Here is a 19,103-nt window from a genome sequence, read left to right as displayed (position 1 = left end):
TAATATTTTTGTTGACAGTTACTGGCCTACTCCAACGAGATTTTGAGGGACAAGTCAACAAGATTTGCTGACCATTTAGCTTGCAAAGCGGATTCAAGAGTATGTAATGTGTTAATTTTTCAAGTGTCGCATTTCTCCCCCCGCCCCCCACGCGTAATCTGCGACCCTGCAGGGAAAGGGCTGGGATTTGAGGACGTGGTGGGGGTTACCACGTAGCGTAGAAACTCCAACAGTTGTATGTTACGGGTAGCTTGATGAAATGGCAACTTTGTCGATAGTTCTCCTGCTTGTATTTGCGTTTTTCGCTGCTGTCCAGGCACAGTATGAAAAGTACAGTTTCCGGAGTTTCCCAAGACAGGAGCTCATGCCCTTGGATTCCGCATATAAATACGCACTGGATCAGTACACAAATGAGAAATGGCCAGAAACCGTAGAGTATTTAGAAGTGAGTCTGCGGCTTTTTCGACTACTGAAAGACAGCGAAGCTTTCTGCAATCTGAACTGTAGCTCCGTCCGGCTGGATGACGAGCAGAAGTTTGAGAGTTTCCCCGAGTTGCACGTATTCGGGAACATAATGAAGCGAGCCCAGTGTCTGAAGAGATGCAAGCACGGTCTACCCGCTTTCAGACAGACTATGCCCAGCCGGGAGACCGTGGAGGACTTCGAGAAACGCGAGCCGTACAAATATCTTCAGTTCGCCTACTTCAAAGTGAGTAACACCAGAATTAACCTTCATCATACTGTAAAAATGTCAAATGTGAATAGGTTACTATTTGGTGATCACACTGGGATATGGAGTCGGACCTAGTGGCACCCTTTCTAAATGGGGAATAATTTAATGTGGGCCAAGTTACCATGTTTTTTAATTATGCAAAGCGTGAATTACATTGTAAATCATTGCGTAGCCTCCATCTTTACCAGGACGAATTGCATAGATTACATTTTTATGCGTATTCCAATCCAATTGATTGTATGATATGATCTATGTACGCGAGTGGGTGTTCTGCGCAAGCGCAACAGCAGTACTCCATCACGGATTTGATCTCGCAACCTTCTTGTTAATTGCTCAGCTCTCTAACCACTGATTCACAATGTAGCATTAACATAGCTATACGTTGACTGCCAATATCTCGAGTGGGGTTCTATTGTAGAGTGAACGTTCATGCCACGTATGGAATGCCTCCAGCGGCCAAGGTATCACACAACTTCGCGCATGTTGCTTGGCCGCGTTTTTTTCTTCCAGGCATAGAATAGCCCGTTGTGGTGGCCTGAGGTTTCCATCAATGAAATGACACAATGAACGTTCAAATTAAGTAGTATTCAAACATTGCCATTACATTAATGGCATTTGGCAGACACTCTTATCGAGCAACGTACAGTTGATTAGACTAAGCAGGAGACAATCCTCCCCTGGAGCAGTGCAGGGTTAAGGGCCTTGCTCAAGGGTCCAACGGCTGTGCGGATCTTGTGGCTACACCGGGGATCGAACCACCAACCTTGCGGGTCCCAGTTATATACCTTAACCACTACGCTATAGGCGGCCCTAAATGTTTTATAAATAATCAGAGGCACATTAAAATGAACAAAAACCGAAAACAATTGATCTGTTGATTACTCATTGTATGCCTACTTGTGCATGGATGCAATGCATGGTATTTGGTTTTGGTGACTGTGGGTGCTCTCTCTTCTGTGGTCCCAGTCTGAAAACCTGGCGAAGGCCGTATCAGCAGCTCACACCTTCCTACTCAAGCACCCGGACGATGAGATGATGAAGAGGAACATGGCCTACTACAAGAGCCTCCCTGGGGTCGAGGACCACCTCAAAGACCTGGAGACCAAGTCCTATGAGGTTAGAGCCCTGGACCTCTATTGCTGCTATTATTATTTACCTCAACCTGCACTTATTAGGGGAAAGGTTATCCGTCTGTCTGTGTGTGAACACAATAACTAAAGAAATTAGGGTCTAATTTGCGTGAAACTTCTGTCAACAGTGTGTGTAGCCTTTCATTGTCGTCCACAATGCAGGTTGGTGCATGAGTCACCGGCAGGCCATGACACTAACAGCACTAAGAAATTTCTATTTATTTGAAAAAATAAGTATATATCGCATCACTAAAGTTTACAAATAGGTGCAGTTATTCATTTGATGAGCTCAGGGGTCCGCAACCTAGGGTCTTGGAAGGACCATGATTTTTTTTTTTGTCAGTCAGAAAAAAAAAGAAAGGGGCTGATTACACACTGTGCCTGGTCTCTTGTGTCTAAATTGGTTTATGATAAGGGTAGGGTTGGTGGGCTGGCAGCTCCTGGCTTGGTATATGCTATATGCAATTAATATGTCTGAAGTTGGGTGTTGTCCAGGTACTTTGTGCAGTGGATTCTGCTCTATAATCAATGTGCCATGTGCATATTGCATGTTTAATAGCAGCCTTGATAGCAGCCAACATAGCAGATCTTCACAAACTCAGGTCTGTGCATTCTTAGTTTCAGCTATTTTAAGTGGTCTGATTTAAACACTTTATTTTTCCTTCAAAGCCAAATTATATTAAAAATAGCCTGAATATAATATGATAAGATAAGATTGGTTCTCAGTCCAATCAGACTCTCGTTAATGCTTTGTAGTTTCAGTGGCAAATAATTAATTTCAAATTAAGTTACATTTTTAATTGATGAATTGCAGCCATTGCAGGTGAAACTACAGTCTGGTTGCTAATACTGCCAGTGTGGACAGCTGAAACGTGCTTTTTGAAAATTCAAAGGCAAAGCAAATCAAAACAAGCATTCTGTTAATATAAATTTCAAGAACAACAAAACATATGTTTTCAATAACTTCAAATTTAAATAATTTATTTACATTTTTGTAATAAAACCCCCAATGCTGAGATGGAGCCCCCAATGCTGAGTTCAGGGTGTACAGGTTTAGTGGATTGCTTGGCCAGCAATCTATTTTTACCTGCTTTAGATGAAGTTTGGGGCATCTGGGATTTGTAGTGTTTAAAGCCCAAAATAACTCTCAGCCTCCATGGTTGTAGTACACATATGAAAGGGTTCCATGTTCCGCCCAGCTGCAGGTAGATGAGAAACCACATTAGAGAAAGCTCCCATTCTGTTTACCCATGATGCACTTTTGTCCTGAAACCCAAGTAAGAAAGGTCTTTCTTTGGGTTGTACAGAAAGATTTCTTTAGGGTTGGGAAAACCGCCTGACACAGACAGGAAGAGAAAGGAGAACGAACACAGTGGTTACACTGAAAATAGGTTGTAATTTGCTGAAAGTGGGTTGGCTTATATCTTTATGTGGATCCAACCCTCTTTTTTTTTTTGGATGCGGTGAAATGATTATATGTTAGCATGTTCCTTAGAAGACCCGTACCCACCCTGTCCATGGAAACACATCAAGCAAACTGGGCTCATACTGACTGAATATTCACATTATTCCTCGTTGAGAATACTGATTACTTTATCTGATTAATGATCAACTATTTCTAAGAATATTCAAGAATCTAATCTGAAAAAAATCTATTTTAATTATTTTTCAATATTATATTATAAATTAATGAGCATTTGCTTTAGTAACATTCATTATGTTTCCTACCTGACAGAGTGAGTTCAATACAACTTGCAAAAAAGAACTTGACCGTTAATGCTTGGCGGGTGCTTCATTATTTGATTGTTGGATAGTGTATAATATTCAATTAACATGAATGCACATACCCAGCTCACAGAGCCCTGTCTTTTTCACAGATGCTGTTCATCAGAGCCGTACGAGCCTACAACGGGGACAACTACCGCACCTCTATCTCTGATATGGAGCTGGCCCTCCGGGACTTCTTCAAGGTGTATGACGAGTGTCTAGCAGCGGCGGAAGGATCCAGGGAGATCCGGGACTTTCGGGATTTGTATCCCTCAATAGCAGGTGGGTTGGAGTTACACCGTTCAGATTTCCATAAATAATTTGAAAATAATACTAAACTTCATTTTTTTAGTCCTTTTCAGGTGAAAATGTTTTACAATAATGGAATAATCCATAATAAAACAATACATTTATAAAGAAGAAGAACAATAAGAAGAACAATAAAAAGAAGGCAGTCATGCTCAACCAAGCAGACTTGTTTTGCTTGTCCATACTGATGCTACTCGCATCATGCACTCACTTGATTTCCCAGGAAAAAAAACAAAAACAAATTCTACAATGTTGTGGTTACAAGCCCAGCTCTCCACTAAAATGTAGTGGCGGTGAAACTGCCAGCAGAGGGTGCTCTACTTGTATTTCTGTATTTATTGAATTGTCTTTGAAGTGCCATTACTCAGTGGGTGAAATGACTGAATGAGGGAGAAAAAAGAAAAGAAAAAAGAATTCCAGTCCTTTATGAATATTTAATTGGATAATAAACAAAATGATGTACTCTAAGCTTCCTTGGATAGGAGCATGGGCTTAACGCGTACTGGACTGTCAGTAAATGAGGTGCTCTTTCAACTTGTAAATGGCTTAATGAACTGTCTATTTTGAAGGGTAAGTTTGGAAGTGTAATTTTAATGGGGTGGTGTGTGTCTCTGCACCTGTTTTCCAGACCATTACAGTGAAGTCCTGGACCGTAAGGTGAAATGTGAAAGCGAGCTCACCCCAGTGGTGGGCGGCTTCGTTGTGGAAAAGTTTGTTGCGACGATGTACCACTACCTTCAGTTTGCTTTTTACAAACGTAAGTACAGGACATGCTGTTGCTGTTTTCACTTTATCAGTAGTATGCTCGAATTAGCCGAGCTCACAGGATCAAGGAAGGCATTGCAGTATTCCAGCACCATGTCACATGGAATGCAGTACAGCTCTCCTATACCGTATTATCTTGGGCTTTCCTCCAGCAAAGCAGTGTAACTTGAAACACATCCAGTGCCGCAAAAAAGTTTTAACCCCCCTTTCTGATTTAATCTATTATTGCATATTTTTCACACTGAATGCTTTCAGATCTTTAGACAGATTGGCATTTTGTTCAAAGGGAACCTGAGTAAACATAAAATGCATTTTTCTAAAGCAGAAATAATTGCAACCAAATGCTTCCTATTATTTTGTAATGTAGTTATGGAAAATTTATATTTAGAAAAAAATGTATTAATAGAAAGTTCCTGTTGCTGAGAAAAAAAAATCTTCACGCAATCTTCAGCCTAAAATTGCCTGCTGCAACTAAAATCCAAGTAAATCAAGTTCACTAGCTCACCATCACCAATAGGAAATTGAACGTTAGGATATTAATTAGTTTTCGCTTGCAAAATAATAGTAACCAATTTATTTAAATTTGATGCTGTATTCAATATTTTGTTCAGTTGTAAAGCACACCTGTCAATATCAGCTGGCGCATCTCGTTCTTGCAGCCAGTCCCACAAAACGACATATAAAATGATATGTATGTCACACTATATGTAGTTTACAGAGAATATCAGTGTACTGCATATATTTGCCTCTCTGGGCGTTCCATGTCCAATTATCTTCTTCTGCGCTTGCAGCTCTCTGTTTGACGTAATGAATTACAGACGTTTGGTGATTCTCTCCTCACATCGTGTACTGTTGTTATTATTACTATTATTGACCGACAAGTAAAAACGCTCGGTTACATTATGTTTGAAACGTATCCCATGTTATCTTTTGTACAATGCAATGTGTAGCCTAACCAACATATAACATATTTCTGTCATCAGGTTGGATATAACCTTGCATTGCGTAGTGTATTTTGCACACTTTTTTTATATTTGTTGGCTATTTTAGCTGTGTAAAATGCACACCCACGTGACACATCAAGGCTAATATATGAATGCCGTATTTGCCCCAGGTGGTGGAAATCACCTTTTCACAGGGTTGATATAGGTGTTTGATAACACTTTCTATTAAATAAATGAAATAATAAATGTAATTTGTGTATTATGTTTACTCAGGTTCTAATCTAATATTCTAGTCTAATATTACATTTTGTTTAAGGATCTGAAACCATTCAGTGCAACAAATATGCTATAATAGAGGAAATCAGAAATGGGACAAATACTTTTTCCTGGCACTGTATAATCATGCTGGAAGATATTAAGGCACACTTCATTGACTTTTAGACCAAAGCACGGTTTTGAGTTTCAGACCAAAGCCTAGTTTTGAGTTTTAGTCCAAAGCGGTGTACCTACACCTTGGTCAATGGAACAGCAGAGCTGATACAATGAACAACAACCCCAACCCCAACCCCCACTCAGAAAAGTAGATAACTTCCCTACAGCAGATCGCTTTGTTTCCTAATGTGTGAGATTTTTCTGAGCCATGCAAGAAGCTCCTCTCCATCTGTGGGCTCACGCAGTGACATGAAAGGGGAAAATAGGGGAAAATAGCACTCGGCACATCCTGTTTACAAATCCGAACCATCCCTGCTGAACCCTAGCCTTTATTAAGCCCAGAACAGAATATTTAGTTGTTCTTGTTGTCTTATACGCAGCCCACCACTCAGCCCTGGGGGGACAGGGGGGGATTACCATGCATCTCATTTTTGGAGTGCCTCAGGAAAGTGGTACTATGATGGAGTTTACTCATGTTATTTTTTGTCCTTGGCGGTCCAGTGAACGACATTAAGAACGCGGTGCCGTGTGTGGCCAGCTACTTGCTGTTTGACCCCAGTGACGAGGTCATGATGAACAACATGGTTTATTACCAGTACCACAAGGACAAGTGGGGATTGACAGAGGAAGACTTCCTCCCAAGAGCGGTTAGTTTTCTCTTCTTCCTCTTTATAAAAAAATGTCAGACAGTTTTCTTTGTGGCTGAGAATTCTCCCAGTTTTGTCACCTGGATAGCATTACTTTAATGTTCTATTGATATCAACCAATTTTTTATTATTATTAAGAGTGATTCTTATTCTTGTCTCAGGAAGAGAATGTACTTGTTTGCGCTCACCTAAAATGACAGATGAATTTTTTAGCACAACATTTAGTACAAAACAGCTAAGCTATGTCATTGAAGCACCTCATGGGCTTGTAACTCACTAACTCACTGATACATTGACACACAGGCTGGAGGTTCTCCACAAGGGGGTGCTATTTGCACTCAAGTAGCTGAATGGTGCTTCTGATCAATGACACCGTGTGTCCTTATCTGTCCATTATATTGTCCAATATATACTGTACAGCAGATGTTTTGAACATGTATTTATTTGCTTGTAGCAGATTAGTTCTTTTAGCTTCGTTGGCCATGCGGGGTTGACACGTCTTGTGCTGTGGCATTGTGTTGACAGGAAGCCGTACGGTACTTCAACCAGACCAGGCTGCAGCTGGACATGGCAGAGTTCTCCAGGCAGCATCTACAAAGTGATGACGAGGTGGGCTTGTGACATCATCCTTCCTCAGAGTACTGCTCCCTTAGTCAATCCCAGTCAGCACCATTTGCTGCCAGTGAGAGATATGGCTCTAGCATAGTACAGGGAAGCTAGATATGGCTCTAGCTTCCCTGTACTATGGTATGGCTGTTAAAGGGTGGTTGTACTCTAGATCAATTATTTTAGCTGTAAACATGTTTTCTATTCATACTTTACAGTGAAGCATTTTAATCCATGCCATTATTTTAACATAAATTAAAAACACTGATAGAAAATCATGTTCTGCTGCCCTATAAAGTTTGAAAAATGCTTTATGTAGCTACCGCTGTGGCCCCCCCCAATTGTGATGAAAGCATACACATATCATAGTACCTCTACATGTAGATGTCAATCAGATATTCAGTGAGACCCACAAATTTATCTAATTTAACAGTGGCAAGCTAGTTGTTATGGATAAATATGAAACTCTACACTGCCAGCAGCAAATTAGTTAGAAAATAATGTATACAAATGTGATGGAGACTTCAGTGAGTGCAATTACTCTTTAAGGTGTAAAATAGTCCTGGTGTCATGTACTAGTGCAGGGATGATCAAATCTGGCCCTCAAATCCAAATCCAGCTCTCCTTTTTCCCTGGGTAGGGCCCAGGGAAGGACCATGGAGGACCATGATTTGATGATCCCTGGACTAGTGTATTTGCATGGTGACTGCATGCACTACCACAGATGTGCTGTCTGAGGGATTCCAAATTGGGGAGATAAATTATTGTTAATAAATTGAGGCCTAAATTCCTGGGACAGAGTTTGTTTACTTAATTATTTGGGCATGCGTGACCTGGTTCAAATGCCTCCTTTCTCAAACTTGATTTTACACTAAATGATTTGATAGCTGCGTTAAATGGCACCAAATGTGCACTACAGCATGATCTGTATTAAACCTGTGATAAAAATAGCCAAAGACAGTAGGAAAGTGGTATCTAAAGAACAGAATGTACTAGCTCACAAGAAAACACGCAGTCTCAAATTTATTTGAAAGCTACATTACCACAGCTGACCACTGGGTGGCAGGGTTGCACTATGGGCACTTCTGAGGCATTCAAGTTTTTACTATAACTTCTATTCTTGCATGGTAAGTATTTTGCGTTCAGGCTATTTTTACTGTTGAGGTCATTCTCAGATTTCTGTGATATTTCTGCTTAAAAACTTGGACACACACTAGAAAGTGAGTATCGACAATCATTAGACACAATAAGTATCCACAGAAGTGAGAACATAAGTGCTGATATTTTATGATTGGCTTGTTGCTGTTTCATAGTTAATCTGGTAGGATTTAGTAAAAGTAATTAGGAAACAATTTCAAAATAATAAATTGCTGCCTTACTGCCATACTCTTCTAGGTTACAAATAGGGCAGAACCTATCATTATGCAATAATCTTTCTTGCTGCCATTAAACCAGCAAACCAGATTTATTTTTAGGCTTGTATCATTCAGCAAAATAATAATTGCATAAAAGTCTTTGTCAATAATGTCTACTTTTCCACATCGTGTGGATGAAAGTGACCGTTGTGTTCAGAGAGCCTAGTGCACTATTTAGACTGCCATTTTGGCAGAATATCTTCTACGTGGTTTCTGCTGTGTTCTGTGGTACATTGTAAAATTGATTAACAGAGGGTTTAGATATTTAACAATGAAAATATACTGAAATGCTCCCCAGCCTATGTTTAGATTTGATATGTACGGTTTTTCCCCAGACTGGTGTGTAAGTTAGTCAGTGTCCGTCTTAGAGAAGCAGTGTTAAATACTGCGCTGAGGCAGGGCAGTGTTAGTCATTGTCAATGCAGCTGTCTAGTGCATGGCTGGTACTAAAGAGAATCATTTACAATGGAAGCGTCAGTGCATCAGAATGCATCAAACTGGGGACAAAGTATTGTGGAACAGTCATGGTACAGAATTGGATTTGTACCAGAGGAGACAATCAGAGCAGACTCTAATGCGGCCATGCTGTACTGTCACCTGTGGGGGCAGCCGGCAGGCTCTTCTCCATCACATCCTGCCAGCGTGACTCCTGTTTGATTGATTGGGCAGCTGCAATCTGCTCCACTTGTAGCTGGTAGAACTTGGAGGAGTGTTAGTGTGTGCTTGTTTTCACCCTGCCAGTTGGTGGAAGGTGTTGCAGCACAGAGAAGGGCCTACAAATAAGCTTTGGAAAGGGCTGGGGTATTGAAGAACAAAATCTGACAGTTATGGTCTGTGGAATAGTGGGTTTGGCACTTTTTTTCAGATAATAGTTTACCAATCAACTGATTTGTTGGAAGTTTCCAGGAAGTTCCCCGGAAAATCAAATAAGATGGGGTGTGATCACATGGAAACTGAGGGAGGACTCGACTATACCAGGCCCTCATTCTCATGTTCCCGACTCAGGGAGGAGTGCAGTGGCGTCGCCATGTTAATTACGGCCCTGCCCAGCCTGGCCCCATCAGACCCACTGTGTGCAGTTCTGTTCCTTACAGTCCTGCCAGGGTACTGTACTGATGGCGCTAGGCCAAACTGATGCATTCACATTCTTGCTCTCTTGTCTTTGGGTGATCTGTGAACGGATTCTCTGAAGTCGGCCTATGTTTGAGCCAAGATTTCCCTTGAAGGAATTAGAAGTCCCTGTCCTACACAGGGTAGTCCTTTGGTCCATTGTTATTCCTATATGATTTAGTAATAATAATGCACTGCATTCCTGAAGCTGATTGGTTTAGTTCACCCTGTAGGGACATTTGTGTCCTGCACCCCACATACTGTAATGTTATGTTTATTTTTTATCTTTTCAGGGGGAAGTGCTGCAGTTTCTTGATGAGTTGCTGGCAGCTGATGAAAAGTAGCCCATCTTGATGTTCCCAAACATTTAAAAGAAAACTTACCAAAAAACTGGCAAAACCGTTTTTTTAAAAACAGACTTCCAGTATCCAACTATGAGTGTCTTCTACTTGTGTGATGTATTTATTTGTATGGAGGTCTTGCATTTTTATTGTATTATATTTTTGTAAAAGTCCTTTTCATCTTGAGCCTTCTGTGTTAGAACACATGCACTCACTACCCTCTACACTGGACCACGTGATTGTCATTTTCATCCTCTATCTCTCTCACTCAAGTCAAACGACTTACTTCCCTACTATTGAGTATACAACTTGCAACTTGTATACTCAATAGTAGACATGTAAACTGTTTCGCACACGGGCTTTTTTGTGCGAGTCTCTCACCTCCCTCTTTGTCTCTGTGTATTTCCAAATTAGTCATGGCAGTACTTTTCCGGTGACATGGCCCAGCGCCAAAGACGCATTAACAAAACATGTCATTGTTTTCTTTAAACAATAAAATCATATGTGGATCCCAACATATTCGTAGTTGGAAAGGTTAAATGCACATACAGAAAGTATGCATTGCGCCCTAACGTGTCTTATTTCCTGTGTGGTGGAATTATAATGATAAATAGCCACTGCAACCATGAAATATGGCCTGCCTGCGTACCTATTCGCTTCGCGGGTTGATGTTTTTCCACACTGCTAGGCTATTGCAGCTCGTGGCAGGACAATACAAAAACAGATTATTTCTTCGACTTTACACACAGGTAAGTGCGATGGAGTGACGTATTTTCTTTATTTGCAGCTCAGTTCTAAGGATAAATGATATCCAAAGATCGCGTAGCAGTTTAAACCGTTTCAATGCGTATTTCTAAAATGCAACGATGTCAGAGGATTGATATTATTTTAAAACGGTTGTAATACCTAGCCTAGGAAAACTGTCTAGCCATTTAGCAAGTAATAATTTTATAGCTTTATCGACGGTTAGCCTCTAACAGAATAATTCGTGCTACTGATTTGCCGGACTGTCTTTACACCTCCCAGCTAAAGGGAGGGTGGAAACCCAGCAATTCTGTCGTGGATCGTGATCTGATGATCTCTGGTCTACAGTCATTTATGCAGGATTTGTGACAGTACCGGCAGCGACCACGAAGGAGCGCTGTTTGAAAGGTGAAATAGAGTCACCATACAATAATCTAAAGAAAGGATGAAAGGAACGATGCTGGGCAGGAGGAAGGGGGCAATAAAGGGTCTAAGGGCATTAATAAGCTTTGGCGCACTATGAAAAGAGTTAAAGCCTATCTCCTAAAGATAGTAGGTTTAAGCAGTTATGCCTTTTCATCAATTGTATGCATCCCTGACATTAAATTGGAGTCTCCTGGCCCAGACAAAAAGCCTTGGACCAACAGGCACATTTTCTATCATATCTATCACAGAAAAAAAAATTACATCTGAAAAAGCTTAATTGCACAGATTTGTACACTCATTTAAATGTATTTACTAGAGAACTGGCACTTTGCTGCAGCAACATAATTCTGTGATACTGGTTAAGATTCCTGACAAAGGTACAAGTGGGCTTCTATTTTTAGCTTGAATAGAAGTTAGCCAATTTCTCAGAATCGTAAACTCTGCTGACGGTGTTTATTTTGCTTGGTTTGGAAATGTAGACTGGCTGAGCAATTGTTTAAAGCACCTCTGGGTGGGGGGGTTTCCATTTTTGTAAAATTATTATGTCTGTCAAACGGGCGAAACGTGCCCAGACTGGGCGGACATATTAAAGGCTGAAGCAAAGACTTCATGGAGAGAGACCTCTAAAAGAGTGAAGCAGCCTCGAATCATTTTATGAAACCCGATCCTCTGGGCTGGCGGAGGGGTGCGGGGCCAGAAAAAACATTTACCCGTTTAATAATGTTTGAACATCGAGTCTCGATGCAGTTTGTCACAGAGCAATGAGAAATACCCAAAACGTATCCTTCTGTGGAGATGCCTGGGGCGTTGGGACTCTGCCACCCCGCACACTGCTGTGTCTTTTCAGGCTGTGTGTGTGTGTGTGTGTGGGGGGGGGGGTCAGGAACCCCCCACCCCCAACCTCCATCAGCACCCCAGCAGGAGAAAAAGGACTGCTTGACCGAGGTCACAGACATCAGAGCAAAGGCAGGGGTTGAATGTGGGTGGGGTCACTGTAACTTCCCACTGTTTGCAATGTGGGTCAAGGGTCACCGCAGGAATTCTGGGATAAGAGTGCTATGTCTGTGAGCACAATATCCTCCCCTGTACAAAGCCGTTCTGTTGTGTAGGTGTATATACATTAGTTCAGTAACATGGGTTTCTGGAATGGCTTTGAGTGAAGAATCTTGATTGGAAACGTGTGTGGCCAGTGTTTTTTTTGTGGATTACTGTGAGTCTGAGAATAATTGCTTGATCACAAGCATCAGTTCAGAACAGGCATCAGCTATGCACAAGTATCAGAAATCACTGATGTAATGCAAAGAACCAGTGCATCTGCACAGTGCATTGCCTGTTCTAAACTTATGCAAGAGAACAAGCAATTGAATTTACATCCGCTACTTATTATATACTTCACTTAATGGACGAGTTCTGTGACCAAGGTGAGGTCACGGTGGAGTCAGGCAATACAGAGATACATTTCCATCAGTGGTTGAATGTATAATATTACCAGAACAGCAAAAATTGCATGGCAATACTGATATAGCTATAAAAAAACATTCCCATAATATTTGGAACTGGTATGTATTAATCAGAAAAAAGGAAATGTGCTCTGAAGTATACAGTGTTTACAGTGTATAAAATTAAATGCAGTGCTCCAATGTCTGAAAGGACTGAAAATGTCTTCTTGCCAGTTCTGGCTCCTGGTGTGTCCCGGGCCTGTCCTGCCCAGGGGCCCCAGTCTGGGGACCTTTCCCCATGCCTGCCCATTGGCATAACCTGGTCCTCTAAATTGGGAGGATGGGTAAGGTGACAAATGCAATGAATGGGGTATGGCACAATGACACATTTGTACTTATGTTGCTTTAAGCCCTGACGACAGCATCCTATATTGCTCTGACACAGCAAACGGAGGAAACTGCAGATGAACTGACAAGCAAATCAGTCTCTGCAACATTCAGCTGCATTTCCAAGACATTTATATGTAATATTTAAACTGGAAAGTCTCCTCTCTGTCCTATCTCAAATGGTTATGGCACATACCATTGGAGGTCCACCTGACATTGATCTGGCATTACACAGACAAGCCTGAATTGAGCTGGAAATGAACCACACTCAGTGAGCACTTTATTAGGTATTTATTAGACTTATATTTTTTACTTATTGGTCTTCTGCTGCCTATCGACTTCGAGGTTTAATGCATTGTGTGCTCAGAGATGCTCTTCTGCGCACCTCTGTTGTAATGCGTGGCTATTTACGTTACTGTCCCCTTCCTGTCAGCTTCGACCAGTCTTGCATTCGCAAGTTGGTGTGCAGATCTACCTAATAAAGTGCTCACTGAGTATACAGCACTTTATCAGGGCATAATTCTGCACAAATATTATGGCTTGATGAAACCAGTCTAAACTGCCACTGCCCTGAGATTAATCGGGTAGAAAGTTTTGATCAAACGCCATCACCCTGACTGTGCTGTGGCAGCTAGCTAGTTTTGTGCACCTCCTAAATCAACTTTGTGACATAATCCACCCCACAGTCCAAGCCCTGACCATTGCAGTGCCAGCTGTGAGAAGAGAAAAGTATGGAGCAAATACAAACAATAAAGAAGCACCCGCAGTCAGCTTTGCCACTGACTCTGCCACAGTCACGCAATACAGGAACAAATGCATACAATGGATCATGGACCTGATTGAATCAGCAGGTTGATAGCAAGTTCTCTGGAGCAGATACAAAAAAGAGAAGATTCATCTAGTTTTTATTTTAAACAGTGTACCACAGCAGTGGTCAGGCCTATTTCCACATCAGAGAGGGACACACCTCCTTCGTGAACATTCAGCCCAAACCCAAATTCCCTTTGGAGACACACAGGTGGCCCTGGGTATGGATTTGTGGTTTGATATGTAGACCACCCCTAAATGAGTGAATTCTGTGACCACGCAGACGGCTGCCATGTTAGCAATCACTCTGGCCTTGAACTCAGGGGAAAAGCAGGGATAGGGTATCCGATGAACAGCATATTATGTCCTTTTTTATAATTCAATGAAAACAGGTATTTTAAAATCTTATTTACATGAAAACATTTATTAATTTATTTTAATCAAAGGCGCTGCTCTTTTCTATGGTTAGGCTCTTGCAGATGATCATCTTAAAAATGTGCATTCCATCCAAAGCAAACAAGACCACTAGAGTCTGGATGACTGAAGAAACGGGCCCACAACATGCATTCCTTCAGCAAAAAAACACAGTTTGTACTTTTAACTCGTCATTGGTTTATAAGGCTGCAACAAGACAAATACACTTTTATCAATCTATGCAAAGCCACTCATTAGTTTAAAAATATTTCTTCACTGTGATGTAGATATAGCCTTATCTAATATATTTAACTGTTGGGCAATTATTTTCTCAAATGTTTTGAAATTCAGCATATTCTGAATCAAGCTGAATCAAGCAACAACATTGATGATACTGGATGGACTGTATGAATCTCTCTATGGTCTGTTCAACATAACCACAAAATGACAACAGACAGTGGAAAAAAATATTTGTGCGGGTGAGTTACCTTCGTCTTAACTTTTTATTTAATTACTGAAATAAAAATGAATACAGTAAGTGTCTCCTGAAATACCGTCAATGCTTTTATTAGCATCATTAGGTATTTTCTTTGTGATTACAATGAGCAGACCCTTCTTCATTAAAAAGTAACAATTCAAATGCCCATTCAGGATGATATTCAAGTTAGTTGGAACTCACATATTTATGTGATAATGTATATATTTTTACACTTCTTCTTCTTTATCTAATTTATTTTTCTGTCCATTTAACTTTTTGCGTCGGTTCAGTTTGGTCTCAAGCGTAGTTATTTGAAACACTGTCTGCTGTGTTGCCCGGAGACCTGTGTCTGCCCATGTCTCACCCGCCTGCGACTGCCAGTTCTCCGCACGTAGGCGAGATCGTCCCTCCTGCCCTGGCACTGATTCCAGCTGAGTCCGCTTTTCAGAAATCAAACTTAATTTATCACACTGGCGGCGTCTTCGCCAAACAAAAACAATTTCATTTCAACAACATAAAGGAAAGAAAGAGTCTGCTCCCCTACTGCCTGAACATATGCATTACATTCACATATTCATATTTCCTATGAAAGCTACAGTGGAGAGGCGTCAATATTACTGCAAACGAAACTAGTTACGTGTATTTGTTAGTTATGATGATGTGCTCTCTCGCACTGAAAAAAAAAATCAGTTTGTCTCAGAAAAATGGGTTATGGGATAGGTTATGTGTCTTTTGCAATTGGATCCTGAAAAAATGTATATTGATGGTAACTGGTTTCCAATGGTTAATGCAACCCTGTCCAACAAGAAATACATATATAAAAACATTTTCATGCTGTGAAATCAAAATTAGTTTATCAAGGCCCCTGCCCTCCATAAGAAGTATTGTGCTTGTACCCTGCTCAGATTCTGTTTCACAGTAGTGTGGATTATCAGTTGCTGTGCCAGACCTGTGTTTCATACTGAATTGATTTTGTGTTTGGATGGGCATAAACACCTTGGCAACACAATTTTGTGACACAATGATCGTCAAAATAACACACAATGACAAGAAGAACAATAAACGAAAAAAACAAAACATCACAAGGAAACAGCAACACACAGTCAATTAGTTTCACAAATTAACGAAAAAGAACACAAATTCTCTGAACCACAAGTCCTCTGTCTCTAAAGAAGAGTCAAATGCATGGTTTCCTCTAGAGCTGATCTTCCTTTGGTGTTTGCCCCCCACCACAACCACCCCCCTCCCCAAACAAATGAACAAACAAGCTAACCAACACATGTGGTGTTGGGCGATCCCTAAAAGTCACAGTGTTAAACCTTCTGCTGCATCTCGATCTGCTGAGGATGTCTACTCTGACCCTTGCCGTTCATCTTGTAGACAGAGCTTTTCTCCTGCCTCTTCTTGTAGCACCATGCAGCCACTGCGGCGGCTGTTATCAAGGCGCAGATCGCCACGATGATTATGGCAATGACCGGTCCCCGGCCCACCCCCGAGGGGCATGCGTCCCCCACGCAGGGCTCCCCAGTGGGCAGGACTTTGGCCCCAGCCCCTGCCTGAGTCAGGTTGCTCTCCACGCGCACGTCATGCAGGCTGGTTCCCGCAAACTCGTCCGGCGACCCAGTGGCACTCTCCTGATGGTCTTGGTACGGGACGGTAACATCCTCCTGATCTGTGGGGCCCGGCAGGTGGTCCAGGAAGGGGTAGATGCTCTCTGTGGTTTCCCAGGGAGCTGTGGGGGCCACAGCAGCGTCGCGATCCAGGGTGGCGACATCAGGGGTGACAGCATTGTCGGTGGTGGTGGCGGTGGCTTCAGCCTGTTCCACTGCAGAAGGAGCAGTGGTCAGCTCTGGCTCCACATCCTCTGTACTGCTGCTGGCGTTCTCTGGAGGGGAGGTCGGCGTTAAGGCCACAGGCACCTGTTTGATGTCATAGTCCACCGGGCGGGTCGGGGAGGCCATGATCTGCGTGACATCATCGGACGGAACCGAACTGGAGGCGTCGGGTTGGCTAATCTCCACATGGTTGGGGCTGTCCGTCGCTGGCATGACCTCCTCCTCTTCCTCCTCTTTGTCTTCTTCCTCCCCAGCCCCTGTAGAGCCTACCTTCTCCCCTTCGTCTCCATCCTTCTCTGCCTCCAGGGTGATGGGGTAACCGTCCAACCAGGATTCGTCACTGCTGGTTACGGTCTCCCCTGCCCCCTCCCTAGTTTCGTTCTGTGGTTCTCTGGTGGGAAGGCTAATATCAGAGTCCTCCAGTTCCTGGTGGACAGAGACAGCCTCTGTGTCGCTTTCCGTTGGGTTCAGCCCAATGTGATTGTTACCCTCGACAGGGACGCTGTCTGTCTCTGCTGCAGCCGGTTCATCCGTGTCTTTGGACGCCTCCTGTTCATGGAAGGTCTCAGAAGGGAACCAGAAGAGGTGCTTCTGACTGAGCAGGGACACGGGAGCGTCGGTGACGGTGGTGGGTTGCTGACCCCCCCTGTCTGTGGAGTCCTCCACCTCCTCATCCTCGTCCTCCGCCAAGTCTCTGCTCCCATCTGCTCCTCTCTCCTGCTGCTCCTCAGCCCTGTCACCCAGCTCCTGTTCCTCACCCTCCTGTCCAAACCCCTCGTGGGTCACGCCATGCTGCTGCACACCCTCGTAGTCTGTGCCTTCGCGGGCCACGCCAGCCTGCTCAACACCTTCGTAGTCCAGGTCTTTGTCAGGTTCACTTTCGTGGACCACCCCATAGTCTGCTGCTTCAGGGGCTGCACGGTCCTGCTCCATGCCTTCGTAGTCTAGATCTTGGTGAGCCACAGCCTCCTGATCCACCCCCCCGTGCTCTGTGTGCTCCAGCTCCACACCGCCGTGCACCTCCTGGTCTCCCTCCTCATCCTCCTCTGGGTTGCTGAAGGACACATGGCTCTCATCGGGAAACTTGTCCTCATAATCGATGTGGGCCTCTGTTTCATCTGTTAAAAAAAGTGATCGCTGTTAAATTCTTCCAATTTATGCAAAGCATTATAAGGATTTTACCTACAGCCCTTATAAACTGTTTTCTGATCAATTTTCTGAAATTGTCAAAAATAGAAACCTAAGGGTAGCATTTTAAATATATGTGTATTAAATTATACATATATTTAAAACACAGTTGTTCACACCCTTATTGCAATCAGGTTATAGCTAATATTTAGGAATGTGCACAAAGCCGAATATAGTCTGAATCATATTTCCTCCCTTTTTCATTAAGAAGAAAAGAATGTATGAATTATAAATTCTCGTACACAAACATTATCTTCAGTGAGATACTAAATCCCTTCAAGTGCTGCAAATAAAGTATTTTTCAACTGACATCAAAAAGGTTCAACTGAATTGAAAAAAGAGAACAAAAACATACAAACTGAATGGATCTTGCGCTTTTCAGTTTTGTTCATATGGAGAATGGAGCTTTTGTGTGTAATGCTTATCATTATCTTTGTTTTGTTTGCTAGCTGGCATCTTATAAAGAATCACCTCATGTGTCATAGTCACTTGTTGCATGTCTGCCAGCGGTCAACGTGTGCGGCCTACAAAAAAAAAGAGAGAGATGGAAAGAAGGCACTGTTGCCGAGTGATACCAGGGTTTAATATACACACTCCACAGCAAGACAACTGGCTACAGCCTCTATTCAGGAATATCCTGTGTGTTAAGGGAAAATTCCTTCGCTACAGTCAACAGTGTTTGAACCGAATTAATGCTCTGCTGTCCTTCACGCCCACGGCTGTCTGTCACCGTCCTGGCAAACACTCCCTCACCCTCCCCACACCATATGCCAAGGTCCTTGCACTCTGAATTCACTTGAATGTATTTTCCCAAGGAGGAATATTAGCCATAGATGGTAGTAGTCCTGTTATTTTCTAAACATGACATTAAACAAAGATGTCTATTAGGATCATGATAAAAGTGCTGTTCAGGCTTAAATTCCCCATTAATGTGCTGTTGTTCAGCAATATGATATAAGCTAGATATAAGCTAGCGCAGTTGACCCAGACCACGGAGGACAGCTCAGGTCAAGCTGTGGTACCAGCGGCTCCAAGCAACTTGCTAGGACATCATTTGACAAGGCTTGTCATTATTCAGTCAGCACCACAAAAAAAAGACATTTTACTGTGTTGGGAAGTGCATGATGGAACACTGAGTCCCACAGCAGGACAGAAGCCTGGGAGACAGAGAGGGCAAGCAAGCAGA

General features: G+C 42.4%; 1 protein-coding gene across 1 annotated transcript; it reads left to right on the top strand.

Annotated features, from left to right (window-relative positions):
• Positions 1-161: 161 nt before the first annotated feature.
• crtap (cartilage associated protein) lies at positions 162-10,714 on the top strand. The gene is made up of 7 exons (XM_061255669.1): positions 162-709; positions 1,700-1,849; positions 3,741-3,912; positions 4,568-4,696; positions 6,582-6,727; positions 7,253-7,336; positions 10,152-10,714. The coding sequence occupies exons 1-7, from the start codon at positions 260-262 to the stop codon at positions 10,200-10,202; spliced, it is 1,182 nt and encodes a 393-aa protein (XP_061111653.1). The 5' UTR covers positions 162-259; the 3' UTR covers positions 10,203-10,714.
• The last annotated feature ends 8,389 nt before the right edge of the window (positions 10,715-19,103 follow it).

This window comes from Conger conger, chromosome 9 (genome assembly GCF_963514075.1).
Source record: "Conger conger chromosome 9, fConCon1.1, whole genome shotgun sequence".
Lineage (NCBI taxonomy): Eukaryota > Metazoa > Chordata > Actinopteri > Anguilliformes > Congridae > Conger > Conger conger.
Note: the sequence above shows the minus strand (reverse complement) of the source record. Positions and strands in the feature narration are given on the sequence as shown.